This window comes from Chrysemys picta, chromosome 11, assembly GCF_011386835.1.
Source record: "Chrysemys picta bellii isolate R12L10 chromosome 11, ASM1138683v2, whole genome shotgun sequence".
Taxonomy (NCBI): Eukaryota; Metazoa; Chordata; order Testudines; family Emydidae; genus Chrysemys; species Chrysemys picta.
In genome coordinates this window covers 1333366-1349685 of record NC_088801.1, presented here as the reverse complement: position 1 = coordinate 1349685, position 16320 = coordinate 1333366, and the positions used below count along the sequence as shown (strand labels likewise).

At 62.7% G+C, this 16320-nt stretch overlaps 1 protein-coding gene across 2 annotated transcripts; it reads left to right on the top strand.

Annotated features, from left to right (window-relative positions):
* Window positions 1-707: 707 nt before the first annotated feature.
* On the top strand, window positions 708-16068 carry GMPPA (GDP-mannose pyrophosphorylase A). 2 transcript variants are annotated; one of them, XM_065561333.1, is made up of 14 exons: window positions 708-806; window positions 1717-1767; window positions 2291-2388; window positions 2606-2709; window positions 5451-5643; window positions 5754-5813; window positions 6025-6155; window positions 7139-7273; window positions 7486-7583; window positions 7769-7815; window positions 7896-7988; window positions 8796-8964; window positions 9102-14661; window positions 15737-16068. In XM_065561333.1, the coding sequence occupies exons 2-13, from the start codon at window positions 1728-1730 to the stop codon at window positions 9200-9202; spliced, it is 1269 nt and encodes a 422-aa protein (XP_065417405.1). In that variant the 5' UTR covers window positions 708-806; window positions 1717-1727; the 3' UTR covers window positions 9203-14661; window positions 15737-16068. The 2 variants fall into 2 exon arrangements, with proteins under 2 accessions (XP_065417405.1, XP_065417404.1); XM_065561332.1 differs by having other exon boundaries at window positions 754-924.
* Window positions 16069-16320: the final 252 nt, after the last annotated feature.

Genomic DNA, 16320 nt, shown 5'->3' with positions numbered 1-16320 from the left:
GGATCTGACCCAATCCCCCCTGGCTATGCACCCCACCCCACGGATCTGACCCAATCCCCCCGGCTATGCACCCCACCCCACGGATCTGACCTAGCCCCCCGGCTGTGCCCCCCCCCCCGGATCTGACCCAATCCCCCCCGGCTATGCACCCCACCCCACGGATCTGACCCAGCCCCCCGGCTGTGCCCCCCCCCAGATCTGACCCAATCCCCCCGGCTGTGCCCCTGCCCCCCAGATCTGACCCAGCCCCCCGGCTGTGCCCCCCCCCAGATCTGACCCAATCCCCCCGGCTGTGCCCCCGCCCCCCAGATCTGACCCAATCCCCCCGGGCTATGCACCCCACCCCCCAGATCTGACCCAATCCCCCCGGCTGTGCCCCCGCCCCCCAGATCTGACCCAATCCCCCCGGCTGTGCCCCTGCCCCCCGGATCTGACCCAATCCCCCCGGGCTATGCACCCCACCCCACGGATCTGACCCAGCCTCCCTGGCTGGGCATCCGCCCCCCAGATCTGACCCAACCTCCCCCCCCCCGGCTGTGCCCCCGCCCCCCAGATCTGACCCAATCCCCCCCGGCTGTGCCCCCGCCCCCCAGATCTGACCCAACCTCCCCCCCCCCGGCTGTGCCCCCGCCCCCCAGATCTGACCCAATCCCCCCCGGCTATGCCCCCGCCCCCCAGATCTGACCCAACCCCCCCCCCGGAACTACAACTCCCGGCAGGCCCCGCGCGAGGACGGAGGCGCTGACGTGGCCGGAAGTGGAGGCGCTGAGCAGCGCGGAGCCCCGGCGAGAGGCGCAGTCACCCCGGTAACGGGGGGGGGGGGAGCGCTGGACACCCCCGGCCCAGGGACCCGCCCCGCTGCGGGCTCCGCTCCGTCCGGACCGGGCGGGGGGCTGAGCTCTCCTGGGCGGTGGGGCGGGGCAGGTAACGGGGGGCTGAGTGGGGGCTGGGGGTGTGTGGGGCACAGGGCGGGGCAGGTGGCGGGGGGCTGAGTGGGGGGCTGGGGCAGGCCGGGCGAGGGCTGGGGGCGTGTGGGGCACAGGGCGGGGCAGGTAACGGGGGGCGGGGGGCTGAGTGGGGGGCTGGGCGAGGGCTGGGGGCATGTGGGGCACAGGGCGGGGCAGGTAATGGGGGGCGGGGGGCTGAGTGGGGGCTGGGGCAGGCTGGGCGAGGGCTGGGGGCATGTGGGGCACAGGGCGGGGCAGGTAATGGGGGGCGGGGGGCTGAGTGGGGGACTGGGGCAGGCTGGGCGAGGGCTGGGGGTGTGTGGGGCACAGGGCGGGGCAGGTAATGGGGGGCTGGGGGCTGAGTGGGGGGCTGGGGCAGGCTGGGCGAGGGCTGGGGGCGTGTGGGGCACAGGGCGGGGCAGGTAATGGGGGGCGGGGGGCTGAGTGGGGGGCTGGGGCAGGCTGGGCGAGGGCTGGGGGCGTGTGGGGCACAGGGCGGGGCAGGTAATGGGGGGCTGGGGGCTGAGTGGGGGGCTGGGGCAGGCTGGGCGAGGGCTGGGGGCGTGTGGGGCACAGGGCGGGGCAGGTAATGGGGGGCGGGGGGCTGAGTGGGGGGCTGGGGCAGGCTGGGCGAGGGCTGGGGGTGTGTGGGGCACAGGGCGGGGCAGGTAATGGGGGGCGGGGGGCTGAGTGGGGGGCTGGGGCAGGCTGGGCGAGGGCTGGGGGCGTGTGGGGCGCGGGGCTCTGAGTCGCTCTGTCTCCCGTGCAGGGTTCGTGAACATGCTGAAGGCCGTGATCCTCATTGGGGGGCCGCAGAAAGGTGAGAGCCGCCCCCCGCCCTGTGCCCCCAGCGCCGGGGAAGGCTGGGGTCTGCCCCACAGCGCAGCGAGAGTCCTGCCCAGGATCTGCTCGGCCCCTCCCAGCGCCTGCTCTGCCCCAACCTCCTGTCCCAGCCGGCTCCGCGGCATCTGCCTCACCCCCTTTGCTCCCTGGGGCTGCCAGCCCCCTGTGTCCTGCTCCCCTCAGCGCTGCAGCTCGGCCCCCAGGCCCGGCCCGGCTCGCCTGGCGCTGCCCGGTGCCCGCTGTGCTGGGCTGACTCCAGGAGCTGGTGCTGTGCTGGCTGCTGTGATCCGTGCGTGTGCCTGGCTTGTAGCCGTGGCCCTGACATGGGGCACGGTGCATGGAGCGGGCGCTGCGGCCGGCCAGCGAAGGCGCCTGGCTACCGGGCTGGTGGTGGGAAGGAGACGACCCGATCTCCGGGGTCTGTGCAGCGCCAATGAGCCAGCCTGGCCGGGAAACCCTACGTGTCTGCTGTCCCCTGAGCCCCTCGTTCCTCCCCCCAGGGACTCGCTTCCGGCCCTTGTCCTTCGAAGTCCCGAAGCCGCTGTTCCCGGTGGCTGGGGTGCCCATGATCCAGCACCACATCGAGGCCTGCACCAAGGTAACGAGCCAGCCTCATGCAAGGGCTGGACCCACCTGTGCGGGGGACAAGGGTCGTTCGGCTCCACGGCTCTCAGCTAGAGAGTCTGGTAAATTCTAGCCTGAGCCCAAGGGGGGTGGGGGGGCAAGGGCAAGTCCTGGCCCTGGGGGGAGGTGTCACCTGGGGTTGGGGGGGTGGGCTCTCTTCTCACCTAACCTCTCCGTGTCCTGTCCCCCAGGTTCCAAGCATGAAGGAGATTCTCCTTGTGGGCTTCTACCAGCCCAACGAAGCCCTGAGCCGCTTCCTGGTCTCTGCACAGCAGGAGTTTAAAATCCCCATCAGGTGGGTGGGTAGGAGCCCCCTGCCTGGGGACTTTGCATGCTGGGTGGGAGAATAACCAGACTGGGACAGACCAAAGGTTCATCTAGCCCAGTATCCTGTCTTCCAACAGTGGCCAGTGCCAGGTGCCCAGAGGGAATGAACAGACCAGGGAATCATCAAGTGATCCATCCCGTCGCCCATTCCCAGCTTCAGGCTGGGCAGGAACGGTGTCCCTGGCCTCTGTTTGCCAGGCTAATAGCCATTGATGGAACTATTCTACATGAATTTATCTTTTTATAAATTATTTTTTCTAAATTATCTTTTTTGAACCTCACTATAGTTTTGGCCTTTACAACATCCTCTGGTGAAGAGTTCCACAGGTTGACTGTGCATTGTGTGAAGAAATACTTCCTTTTGTTTGATTCAAACCTGTTGCCTAGTAATTTTATAGTTCTGGTGTTATGAGAAGGAGTAAATAACACTTCCTTATTTACTTTCTCTACACCAGTCATGATTGTATAGACCTCTCTCAGATCCCCCCTTAGTCATCTCTTTTCCAAGCTGAAAAGTCCCAGTCTTATTAATCTCTCCTCATACGGCAGCCGTTCCACACCCCTCATCATTTTTGTTGCCCTTTTCTGAACCTTTTCCAATTCCAATATATGTTTTTTGAGATGGGGCGACCACATCTGCACGCAGCATTCAAGGTGTGGACGTACCATGGATTTCTATAGAGGCAACACGATATTTTCTGTCTTCTTATCTCTCCCTTTTCTCATGGTTCCTAACATGCTATTAGCTCTTTGGGCTGCTGCTGCACATCGAGCAGATGTTTTCAGAGAACCGACCATGATAACTCCAAGATCTTTCTTGAGTGGTGTCATAACTATAACTAATTTAGACCCCGTCATTGTATATGTATAGTTAGGATTATGTTTTCCAATGTGCATTACTTTGCATTTATCAACATTACATAAGAACATAAGAAAGGCCGTACCGGGTCAGACCAAAGGTCCATCTAGCCCAGTATTCTGTCTACCGACAGTGGCCAATGCCAGGTGCCTCAGATGGAGTGAACCTAACAGGCAATGATCAAGTGATCTCTCTCCTGCCATCCATCTCCATCTTCTGACAGACTAGGGACACCATTCCTTACCCATCCTGACTAATAGTCATTAATGGACTTAACCACCATGAATTTATCCAGTTCTCTTTTAAACCCTGTTATAGTCCTAGCCTTCACAACCTCCTCAGGTAAGGAGTTCCACAAGTTGACTGTGTGCTGCATAAAGAAGAACTTCCTTGTATTTGTTTTAAACCTGCTGCCTATTAATTTCATTTGGTGACCCCTAGTTCTTGTATTATGGGAATAAGTAAATAACTTTTCCTTATCCACTTTCTCCACATCACTCATGATTTTATATACCTCTATCATATCCCCCCTTAGTCTCCTCTTTTCCAAGCTGAAGAGTCCTAGCCTCTTTAATCTCTCCTCCTATGGGACCCGTTCCAAACCCTTAATCATTTTAGTTGCCCTTTTCTGAACCTTTTCTAGTGCCAGTATATCTTTTTTGAGATGAGGAGACCACATCTGTACACAGTATTAGAGATGAGGGCGTACCATCGATTTCTATAAGGGCAATAATATATTTTCAGTCTTATTCTCTATCCCCTTTTTAATGATTCCTAACATCCTGTTTGCTTTTTTGACCGCCTCTGCACACTGCGTGGACATTTTCAGAGAACTATCCACGATGACTCCAAGATCTTTTTCCTGACTTGTTGTAGCTAAATTAGCCCCCAACATATTGTATGTATAGTTGGGGTTATTTTTTCCAATGTGCATTACTTTACATTTATCCACATTAAATTTCATTTGCCATTTTGTTGCCCAATCACTTAGTTTTGTGAGATCTTCTTGAAGTTCTTCACAGTCTGCTTTGGACTTAACTATCTTTAGCAGTTTAGTATCATCTGCAAACTTTGCCACCTCACTGTTTACCCCTTTCTCCAGATCATTTATGAGTAAGTTGAATAGGATTGGTCCGAGGACTGACCCTCGGGGAACACCACTAGTTACCCCTCTCCATTCTGAGACTTTACCATTAATTCCTACCCTTTGTTCCCTGTCTTTTAACCAGTTCTCAATCCATGAAAGGACCTTCCCTTTTATCCCATGGCAGCTTAATTTACATAAGAGCCTTTGGTGAGGGACCTTATCAAAGGCTTTCTGGAAATCTAAGTACACTATGTCCACTGGATCCACCTTGTCCACATGTTTGTTGACCCCTTCAAAGAATTCTAATAGATTAGTAAGACACGATTTCCCTTTACAGAAACCATGTTGACTATTGCTCAACAGTTTGTTTTTTCTATGTGTCGGACAATTTTATGGGATCCAGGGCCCAGAGTGCCCCCCCCTTCCCTCCCCCCCAGGTCCCAAACCAGGCGACTGACTTGCTTCCAGCAGCCCAGCCCTAGTCACCCCCGGCTGCCCCCCTGCGGCCTTTGTCTCCTTCCCGGGCAAACAGGGCCCCTGGGCTCTGGTCTCCAGCCCCTCCGGGGGCTCTGGCAGGGGAGGGGCCCGGCCATCGGCCATTGTCTGTGCCCAGCCAGTCAGTCGGCGTCACACCTGCCCCAGGGGTCTCTGCAACGATCACACCCCCTGTCCCACTGCCTAGATTTACTGGAGTAACACATGGGAAACTGAGGCACACACTATTCAGACAAAAGATTAAGGAAGTTCCCACTTCGTCACACAGGTACCTGCAGGAGTACGCGGCGCTGGGCACGGGAGGCGGCATCTACCACTTCCGGGACCAGATCCTATCGGGCAGCCCCGAGGCCTTCTTCGTCCTCAACGCGGACGTGTGCTCGGAGTTCCCCCTGCCGGAGATGCTGGCCTTCCAGCAGCAGTGTAGAGACCCACACAGCTTCGTCATTCTGGGCACCACGGTGAGCGGGGGGCTGCCCCAGGCCCCCTGGGGTTCCTGTGGCAGGCGGCCGGCTGGGAGCCTCGGGACCCCTCTGCCCAGGTCCCCGCTGACACTGTCCCCTTTCCACAGGCCAACAGGAAGCAGTCCCTGAACTACGGCTGCATTGTGGCCAACACGGAGACGTGCGAGGTAAGGGGCTGGGGCCACCCAGGCAGCGCTGCCCATGCTGGGTGGTGGCCGTGGCCAGTGTGGGGCAGGGGCGTCAGTGGCCCTGATGCAGAGTTGCGCTCCCAGTGACCTGCGTCCGGTTCCCAGCATGGCCCCAGCTGCCGCGTTCGGCCTGGCCGGCGCCCGGTGGGGTGGAGCTGGTGAGCCAGGCTCATGGCCCCTCGCCCCCCAGGTCCTGCACTACGTGGAGAAACCCAGCACCTTTGTCAGCGAGATCATCAACTGCGGCATCTACCTATTCACGCCCGCCGTCTTCCAGCACATCGGTGAGGTCTTCCAGAGGACCCAGCAGGAGCTGCTCCAGTGAGTGCCCCCAGCCCGGCCCAGAGCCCGGGGCTGTAGCCACCATGCTCATCTTCCATCTCTCTCTTTTCCCACCTTCTCTCCTCCTCTGCTCTCCTCACTCGCTGCCTGACCTGCACCAGGGGCTCTTGCCTTGGGTAAGTGTCTCTGTCGCCCCCTCCCAGCCTGCGGCAGTGCCTGGGGCATCGCCGGCGTGGGGCATTTAGCGCCAGCCCCCTCCCGGAGCCCTGCTTCGCCGCTGAGACACACTCTCTGCTTCCACCTGCTGCTCCGCTGAAGCTGGCATTGGCGCCTGGGCATTCAGGGTACCCCTGGGCCCCCCAGCTCCCTGCACTGTCTGGAGTGTCCCTCGCCCCAAAGCGCTTCCCATGTGGAGAGCCAGCTGTGCGGGGGGACAGGTGGGAGTTCAGGGCGGAGGAGAAACCCTCTCACCCTGGAAAGCACCCCCTGCTGGGGCGGGAGGGGGCTGGGTGTGTCGTTCTCTGGGGTGCTGGCTCTTACGAGGGACTCCTGAGCTACCAGCTCTGTCCCTGCCACGGGCGCAGCCAGCCGAGGCGCTGGCGGTCGGGGCGGGCTGGGAGCCGGGGCTGGCTGGGAGGCGCAGAGCGGGCAGCCTCGGCTTGGCCCCGCCAGCTGCCAGCGCAGCGGGTCTCACCCCACTGGGCCCAAGCTGAATCTGACTCGCGGCAATGGCCAGGCTGTTCCCTAGAGCGGCCATGACCCCGTGTGACCTTCGGCGACCCCCTCCCACCGCTCCTTCTGCAAAGGGGAGGGGCAGGTGGCAAGTGCTGGAGCTGCTGCCCGCACCTGTGGCTTGCTGGGAGGGGCCCTGGCTGCTGGCCAAGGGAGCTGGCATTGCTGCAGCCGGAGCCCTGCGCGGATTGTCGCTCGGGCACTGCTGGCCCAGGTGCGGGCTGGGCGTCCGGCTCAGCCCCCAGCAGAGCCCTGGCCCTCGCCCTCACCCCGTGCGTCTCGCCCGGCAGGGAGGACGGCACCAATGGCTGGCAGCGCGCCGAGGTGATCCGGCTGGAGCAGGACGTCTTCACGGCGCTGGCCGGGCGCGGCAAGCTCTACGTCTACAAAACCGACGGCTTCTGGAGCCAGATCAAATCGGCTGGGTGGGTGTTGGCAGGGCAGGGCCGGGGGAGCGGTGGGCGGCAGTGTCCCTTGTACGGTGGGGAGCTGCTGGAGCCGAGCTCAGCTCAGACCTGTTCCGGGGGGGGACATGACGACCGCCCCGGAGGAGCAGCCTCTCTGCTAGGCAGGGCCTGACAGACGCTCCCTGAGAGGTGGGGCCTGGTCACTCTGATTGGCTCCTTCCCCCCCCCAGCTCTGCCATCTACGCCAGCCGCCTCTACCTGAGCCAATACAGCCAGTGCCACCCGGAGAGACTGGCCCGGAACAGCCCCGAGGGGCCCACCATCCGAGGTACCCTCCCCCGCTCGGCCTGGCTATGCTGTTAGCAGAGCCCTGCGCTCACCCCACGGGGGCCCAGCCGGGGTCTCCCGGGCGGTGGCTGCGGCTGGGCTCTGGGCAGGTCCTCTCCCTGCTGGCTGTGCTAGCCCGGGGGAGTGGGGCAGAGCCGCGTCCCCTCACCCTTGTTTGTGTTGCAGGGAACGTGTATATCCACCCGACGGCGTCCATCGACCGCAGTGCCGTGGTGAGTGCGGGGCCGGGGGGGGGTTCTCGGGGCCGGCCTGGGGGGCTCTGCTCACTGCCTGCTCTGCTCTCTCCCTCCAGCTGGGCCCCAATGTCTCCATTGGGAAGGGGGTGACGGTGGGAGCCGGCGTGCGTGTGCGCGAGTCCATCATCCTGCATGGGGCGTCGCTGCAGGTAGGGTGGGCCCCGCCGGGGGGGGGGGGGCGGGGAGCCAGGGGGGGCCTTTTAGGCCCCTGGCTTCAGGCGGAGATGGTCAGCTCAGCCAACAGCGGGTGCAGCCTGGAGCCGTGTCCTGTGTCCCCCAGCTCTGTCATGGCCCCACAAACCCCCCACTGCCCAGCCCTGGTGCCCCTCACTCCCGACCTGCAGCCCCCTGCTAGCACAGCCCTGGGCTTCCCCTCCCCTCCCCCCCCCCCAAACTCTGTCGGTGCCCCTCACTCCCGACCCACAGCCCCTGCTAGCCCAGCCCTGGGCTTCCCCTCCCCCCCTGCTCTGCCGGTCCCCCTCACTCTCGGCCCGCAGCCCCTGCTAGCCCAGCCCTGGTGCCCCTCGCTCCCGGCCCGTGGCCCCCTGCTAGCCCAGCCCTGGGCTTCCCTTCCCCTTCCCCCCCCCCCCCAAACTCTGCCAGTGCCCCTCACTCCCGACCCACAGCCCCTGCTAGTCCAGCCCTGCCCCCCCCCCCCACAGCTCTGCTGGTGCCCCTCGCTCCCGGCCCGCGGCCCCTGCTAGCCCAGCCCTGGGCTTCCCCTCCCCCCCCAGCTCTGCCGGTGCCCCTCGCTCCCGGCCCGCGGCCCCTGCTAGCCCAGCCCTGGGCTTCCCCTCCCCCCCCAACTCTGCCGGTGCCCCTCACTCCTGACCTGCAGCCCCCCCACTACAGGACACTACGCTATGTGGCCACCCTCGTTTCTCTGGTTCCCCACTCGGAGGCCAGGCTGTGCCCGGGGCTGGTGCCCCCTTCACCCTGTGCTGCTCTCTCCCCAGGATCACACCTGTGTGCTCAACAGCATTGTGGGCTGGGACAGCACCATCGGGCGCTGGGCCCGGGTCGAGGGGACGCCCAGTGACCCGAACCCCAACGACCCCTATGCCAAAATCGACAGTGAGACCCTCTTCAGGGACGGCAGGCTCACGCCCTCCATCACCATCCTGGGTAGGTCTGACACCCCCTCCCTGCTCACCTGGCCCTGGCTGTAGGGTGGGGAGTGTGGGGGGCAGCCTCGGGCCCCCCTGCGGGGAGGGGGCTCCGGCTCGCCCCCAGCTGACAGTGGCTCTGGTCTCCCCACGCAGGCTGCAACGTCACCATCCCCGCAGAGGTCGTGATCCTCAACTCCATCGTCCTGCCCCACAAGGAGCTGAGCCGTAGCTTCAAGAACCAGATCATCCTGTGAGGGGCCAGCCGGGAGCTGGGAACCGACTGGGCCTCCCGGGCGGCCCCGGCTGCCGCGCAGGTGCCCGAGCCCAGCCTGTGCATGGCTCAGTTCCCCCTGCTCTGGCCAGGCCGTGCCCTGGGCCCCGCCAGCCACTCCACAGACGGACGTTAAAGCTGAATGGGCAACTGTCAGCCCCTGCCATGTGGGGCTGGTCCGGGCCCCGGTCTGGCTCAGCCCAGCCCGGAAACCACCTCCCTGGGGTGTCACAGCCCACCCGAGCTGAAACCAGCCCCCGCCCCCTCTGTCCGTGGGCCCGAGGTTGGGCGTCTGGCTGTGTTTGCCCTGCCCCTCGAGCCCCCCCTGGCCAGGCTGGGGAGTGCTGGGAGGGGGTTGTCGGGTCTGCACCGTCCTTGGCCTGCCCCCGCAGCGTTGAACTGTAAAGTTGCGTGCGGGCTGGGCCGTGCAGCGAGACACAGAGCAAAGCTCTGGCACACGGTGCCCACGGGGCAGCCGGAGACCCTGGTACACAGGCAGCACCAGCCAACTTTCAGCTGGTCAGGGTGAAGTGTCCCAGGCTGGGCGTCTGCCTCCGGCTGAGTGGGTGGGGTTAGAGTCAGGTGCCTCTAACTGCTCGAACCCGCTGCCCTACACCGGAGTCCTCAGTCAGCGCAGCAAAACCTACTGGCGCCGCGTCTCTCACCCCGCGTAACAGCTTTCTACCACTACTCGTTCCTCTGTAACTGCCATGCTAGATGGCTGGGGCGGGGATCCCGGGTTGAAAGTAATTTAAAAGTCTTACTGGTACAGGGGGCTGGCTCTGGGCCCCTCGGGTGAAGGGGCTGGGCTGGGGTCAGCCTCCCCCAGCCAGCTCATCTGGGCTGCCCAGGCCTCCAGCGGCGATTTAAAGGGCCTGGGGCTCCAGGCACGACAGCCAGGAACCTTAGGCCCTTTTAAATCACCGGGCCCCAGCTCAGCTGCCCCTTCCCCCCTCTCCCGCCCCCCCCCCCCCGCAGCCCTGGGGAGCGGGGGGGAAAGGGGCAGCGACGTTAAAGCACAGTGCTCTAAGGTCGGTGTTTGAGCCGCTACCGGGCAGCCGCTTCTTAGCGGTTCGCCGGCCTGGCCCGCTTTCACCTCGGCATGGATCTCAGCAGCCCAGCACTGCCTCTGCCCTGCCGTGGGGCAGTCCGGGGCCCGGCACTACAATGGGGTATGATTTGATGGGCTGGCAAGGAGGGTGGGTGAAGGCACTAGCAGCCTGTGACAGGCTCGTGGGGTTGATTAAAGAACTAGCCTGAGATAAAATGAACGTGGGGCTCGTTAACTGGAGTAACGCCTGGGGCTCACCGGGGCTTGTAATGGTGACAGCAGTGGGCAGGTGCGTTTCCCGGGGGCCCTGCAGCCCCAGGTTCTCAGCCCTTCTCTGCTCAACGGTTTTATCAGCGCCCTGCAGAGCGAGCTGGGTCCCTTGGTAACCGGCGCCGGCCAATGCCCCGTGTTTTAATGCAGTGAACTGTAACGGAGTGCAGCTGGGAGCCCAGCACGCAGGCCCTACGTCAGGCTGGGGGAGAACCAGCTCACGCGAGCTCCCAGGGCACTGCTCATGCCAGCCTGGGCTGTACAAACAAGGAAAGGGGGGTTATTTTACCTCTGGGTGGGGCCCTGCTGGAATCGGGCTCGGTGCTTGGGCCGTGTTCCGGGAGGATGTGGCTATATTGGAGAGGGGCAGAGGAGAGCCCCACGAACGCCTCAAGGATTAGAAAACACGGGTTCTGCCAGGAGCTCAGGCTGCTCAGCTGCCCAGAGCCCGCGAGGGGGGGACTGGAGCCCAGGCGGGAGCTTTTTCAAGGGAAAAGGCAACACGCCGCGTTTATTGGAGACCCAGCAATTAGCACAGGCTTTCAGTCTCTCACACACACTGTCCTGCCAGTCAACATAGTTACCAGGACAGAGTCCGGATCAAGCTAGTGACCAGCTCGGTTGATCACGGGTAGGGAGGAGCCGGTTCTGTCGATCGCGACACGATGCTCCCGGGAAGTCTTGGCAGGACGAACCCAAAGTTTCGTGGCAAGGCCCCCTGTTTATATAGTGATCTTCCTTCCTTGGGACCAACGAGTTTTGCACCGTCATGCTGTAATCAATCGCTGTTTGACGAGTGCTTGTTTTCTTAAATTGTTCTTCTCATCCTTTATCTTGTCCTTTCATCAGTCTCTCAGGGAATTACCCCGTGCTGGTTTTGATCACAGCTCTCTTGTCCCCACTGAGAGGTGCCTGCCCCATCTTTTAGCGTCATCAGTGTGCCCTCCTGTGACATCTCAATATCCATCTCCAATACGTGTAATGCATGCTACGTTATTCTTCACCCTTCATTTTAAACTATACAAAATACAAAGCTAAAGCCCTACTCCTACGCCAACACTTCACCCCAGGCTGGCAGACAGAAGGTCGAACGCTCCCAGGCTGGGCGTTGCTGCTAGGCACCATCAGACCAGCGATAACCAGGGGGAAATTTACCTCCAGAACAATTTCCAGAGCTCCTTGGGGGATGCGCCAGCCCTGGCCAGTTTGTTCAGCACAACTCGATGTTTTTCTAGATGCCTGTCCCTGCCAGTGGGAGTTCGTACCAGACCGGTCTCTGCCTGCCCTGGGCAGGAGGTCAGCTGTGAACTGCACTGGGCTCCCCCCTGTCCCGGAGTCCCCGGGCGATGCTCTGGGACTGCTCCCCACAAAGCCAGTCAGGACTCTGGGGAGCCTCCTCTCCCTCAGAGCAGACTGTCTTCAGGGCAAGAAGCTCACACGGCTTCACCTCCTGGGTCTGCCCTTGGAGCATTCAGCATATGCCCCTCCGTGCGCTTCCCACAGCGAGTCCGCCCTGGCGGGGTCCTGGGGAAGCCAGAGGGTCCTGCACCCCCCACTTCGCAGTCAGATGTGACTCAGCCAGCGTAAAACAGAAGGGGGACACACCCCACAGCTCAGTGCAGCCAGAAGGGATGGGGTCAGAGCCCCTGTCCGGAGAGGGGAGGGGGTTGTGTGTACACGCAGAGCCTGCGGGTGTGGCTCTGTGACACAGTGGAAATTTGTGTGCATAGCGTGTGTGCCTCAGTTTCCCCTATGAGCTGCATGGGTGGGGGGGTTGCTCTTTGCAGACACCAGCGAGCCAGGGGTGGCTGTGGCCCTGGTGCCTGGGCCAGACCCCTCGCAGGGCCCCCCAAACAGCGGCCACACCCTTACCCAGACCTTTGGTACCAAGCCCCTAATGCCCAGGGCTGCCCCACTGCGTGTGGGACGGCAGGTGGGACCAGCCCGGATGAAGGGCAAAGGGGGGCGGGGGCTGCTGGAAGCAAGAGTCTCTTTTGGCCTGGGCCTATGGGGGAGGGGGCAGAGGGCTCCAGCCTGACCCAATGGCCTTTGCTGTAATTTCCAGTGGCCAGGGTAATGAAGGGGTCTGTACTATGGCTAATTCCCCCACCCCCATCCTGGGCTGAGAGTCACTGCGGAGGTCACATGGGGGGGCTCTGCTCCCTTGGGGGTACCAGGCTCCCTGCACTGTCCAGCCCAGGTAGACTCGCTGGGGGCTCATGCTGTGACCCAGGGGTGCTGGCGGTTCCCAGGGTGGGTCCTAGGAGGAAGAGAGCTGAGGGGCTGGCCCCAGGGAGTCAGTGCCCAGTGTGGGGCTGGCACACTCCAGCCTCCTCCACCAGAGCCAGACGCGGGCACCGGGCTGGTGGCTCCAGGACACCCTCTCATTGTGAAGCCTGACGTGGGCGTCTGGCTCAGAGCTGCAGGCAGCCGAGGTGCATCCTGACCCCGGGTCCGAACACTACGAGCCCCTTGGGCCAGGGGACATTCCCCGGCCCCCAGCCTCAGGGCTGCCTGCTGGGGGTTGGCCTCAGCCCAGCCCGTGGCACGGGACCCGCGTGGCCGGGGGCCTGGCACTAACACGCTGTGAGCCCTGGAGCCAGCTGGCAGGAGCCCAGCTGGTAAACGTGGCCTCAAGCCTGCTGTGCCGGAGGCGAGACCGATGCGGCACCTGGGCCTGGGCGCCAAGTGGGGCAGGAGCTGGCTGAGCCGTTTGTGAGCCCAACCCTACGGCCTCTCCTCTGCTCAGCCCCGAGGCCTGCTGGGTTTTGCCAGCCCACGGGCCCAGCTGGGGGCGGCTGCAGGACAGCGGAGCAGAGCTGAGGAGGGGGCCCTGAGCCAGAGCTAGACCCAGGAGTGTTCAGCCAGAGGCTGTCACCCCCGTGGGCTGCTCGGGCCACGGCCAGGGGCAGGGGCTGGAGAACCAGGCCTGGGAGCCCCCGGCATCCCCAGGCAGCAGCAGCGGCACCAGGAACCTGCTGTCCCGGCGGCCCCAGGCGATGCTCTGGGACTGCTCCCCACAAAGCCAGTCAGGACTCTGGGGAGCCTCCTCTCCCTCGGAGCAGACTGTCTTCAGGTCAAGAAGCTCACACGGCTTCACCTCCTGGGTCTGACCTTGGAGCATTCAGCATATGCCCCTCCGTGCGCTTCCCACAGCGAGTCCGCCCCGGCGGGGTCCTGGGGAAGCCAGAGGGTCCTGCACCCCCACTTCGCAGTCAGACGTGACTCTCAGCCAGCCAGTAACACAGAGGTTTATTAGATGACAGGAACATGGTCTAAAACAGCTTGTAGGTCCAGAAAAGGGGACCCCTCAGCTGGGTCCATTCTGGGGCCCAGGGAGCCAGACACCCCCGTCTGCCCTCACTCCTAGTCCCCAGCCAGCCCCAAACTGAAACCCCCTCCAGCCCGTCCTCCTCTGGGCTTTGTCTCTTTCCCGGCCAGGAAGTCACCTGATCTCTTTGTTCACCTTTAGCCATCCCCTTGCGGGGGGGGGGGGGGGGGGCATCCATTAGTTGCCAGGATACAAAGTGTCGGCCATTTATGCACACTGGAGATTTAAGAAATGCATAGGGGAAACTGAGGCACCCAAACAGTATTCAGAGGAAACATTAAGAACAGTCCCACTTCGTCACACCCGCCAGCCCTGCTGAGCAGCTCTGGGGCCAGAGGTTCCCCCCACAGCCCCAGCGCCCTAGAGAAATCCCTGCCGTCTGCCCCCAGGTGCCGCGAGCTGGGCAGACAGGCCTGGCCCCGGGGCTGGGCTCCGCGGGCTGGAGGGGCGCCCGAGGGGCTGTAAACAGCGATGAGATGGCAGGGCCCTGCCCCAGGCCTGGGTCCATCCTGGGCTCTTCCAGGACAGCCCAGCAGCTCCACTGCAGCCCCAGGGGTGGGGGCTGGTGGTGTCCCAGTGCATGTGGGGGTGGGGGGATCCTGCGGTGGATGGGGGGGGTACTACATGGCAGGGTGTGTAAAGTCCGAGGCCTTTTTCTTTAGTGGCGCCTCCTGCCCCTCCTCCCCCCCCCAGGAGCCGGACCTGCCGGCCGCTTCTGGGGCACAGCACGGTGCCAGGACAGGCAGGGAGCCTGCCTTAGCCCCGCTGCGCTGACTGGGAGCCGCCCGAGGTAAGTCTGCGGCCCAACCCCCTGCCCTGAGCCTCCACAAACCTGGAGCACCCTCCTGCACCCCACAGCCTGCACCCCCAGCCCAGAGCCCTCATACCCCTGCACCTTAACCCCCTGCCCTGAGCCCCCCCCCACCTGGAGCACCCTCCTGCACCCCACAGCCCTCATCTCCAGCTCCACCCCACAGCCTGCACCCCCAGCCCAGAGCCCTCACACCCCTGCACCTTAACACCCTGCCCTGAGCCCCCCCCCCACCTGGAGCCCTCTCCTGCACCCCACAGCCCTCATCTCCAGCTCCACCCCACAGCCTGCACCCCCAGCCCAGAGCCCTCATACCCCTGCACCTTAACCCCCTGCCCTGAGCCCCCCCCCACCTGGAGCACCCTCCTGCACCCCACAGCCCTCATCTCCAGCTCCACCCCACAGCCTGCACCCCCAGCCCAGAGCCCTCACACCCCTGCACCTTAACACCCTGCCCTGAGCCCCCCCCCCACCTGGAGCACCCTCCTGCACCCCACAGCCTGCACCCCCAGCCCAGAGCCCTCATACCCCTGCACCTTAACCCCCTGCCCTGAGCCTCCACAAACCTGGAGCACCCTCCTGCATCCCACAGCCCTCATCTCCAGCTCCACCCCACAGCCTGCACCCCCAGCCCACATACCCCTGCACCTTAACCCCCTGCCCTGAGCCTCCACAAACCTGGAGCACCCTCCTGCACCCCACAGCCCTCATCTCCAGCTCCACCCCACAGCCTGCACCCCCAGCCCAGAGCCCTCATACCCCTGCACCTTAACCCCCTGCCCTGAGTCCCCCCACCTGGAGCACCCTCCTGCACCCCACAGCCTGCACCCCCAGCCCAGAGCCCTCATACCCCTGCACCTTAACCCCCTGCCCTGAGCCCCCCCCACCTGGTGCACCCTCCTGCACCCCACAGCCTGCACCCCCAGCCCAGAGCCCTCATACCCCTGCACCTTAACCCCCTGCCCTGAGCCCCCCCCACCTGGAGCCCTCTCCTGCATCCCAAACCCCTCATTGTTATGGTTATAAGAAGCACAAGGACTTTTTTTTTTTGTAGGGGAAAAGGCAACACGCTGCATTTATTGGACATCCAACAATTAGCACGTGCATCCAGTCTCTCTCTCTCCTGCCATTCGATGTTATAATTGCCAGTCCAGATCAATCTAGTGGCCAGCTCGGTTGATTAGCGGTAGGGAGGAGCTGGGTTCTGTCGATCGCGACATGATGCTCCCGGGAAGTCTTAGCAGGATGAACCTAAAGTTTCATGGCAAGGCCCCCTGGTTATATAGTGATCTTCCTTTCTTGGGACCTGTGAGTTTTGCACTGTCATGCTGTAATCAATCGCTGTTTGACGAGTGCTTGTTTTCTTAAATTGTTCTTCTCATCCTTTATCTTGTTTTTTTTATTTATGACGTTTGTTAGGGAATTATTCCATGCTGGGTTTGATCACAGCAATCTGGTTTTCATTGAGAGATGCCTGTTTTATTTTTAGAGTTGTTAATTTGCTTTTTTGACATTTTAATGGGGGCGGGTTGCAGCCTTTTGGCCCTTTTGCATTTGCTTTCAGGGTTGTTTTTGAAGACCCTTTGGTTCAGCGACGGCCTTTCCATTTATTTTTCAACACCCACATTCCTTATTCAC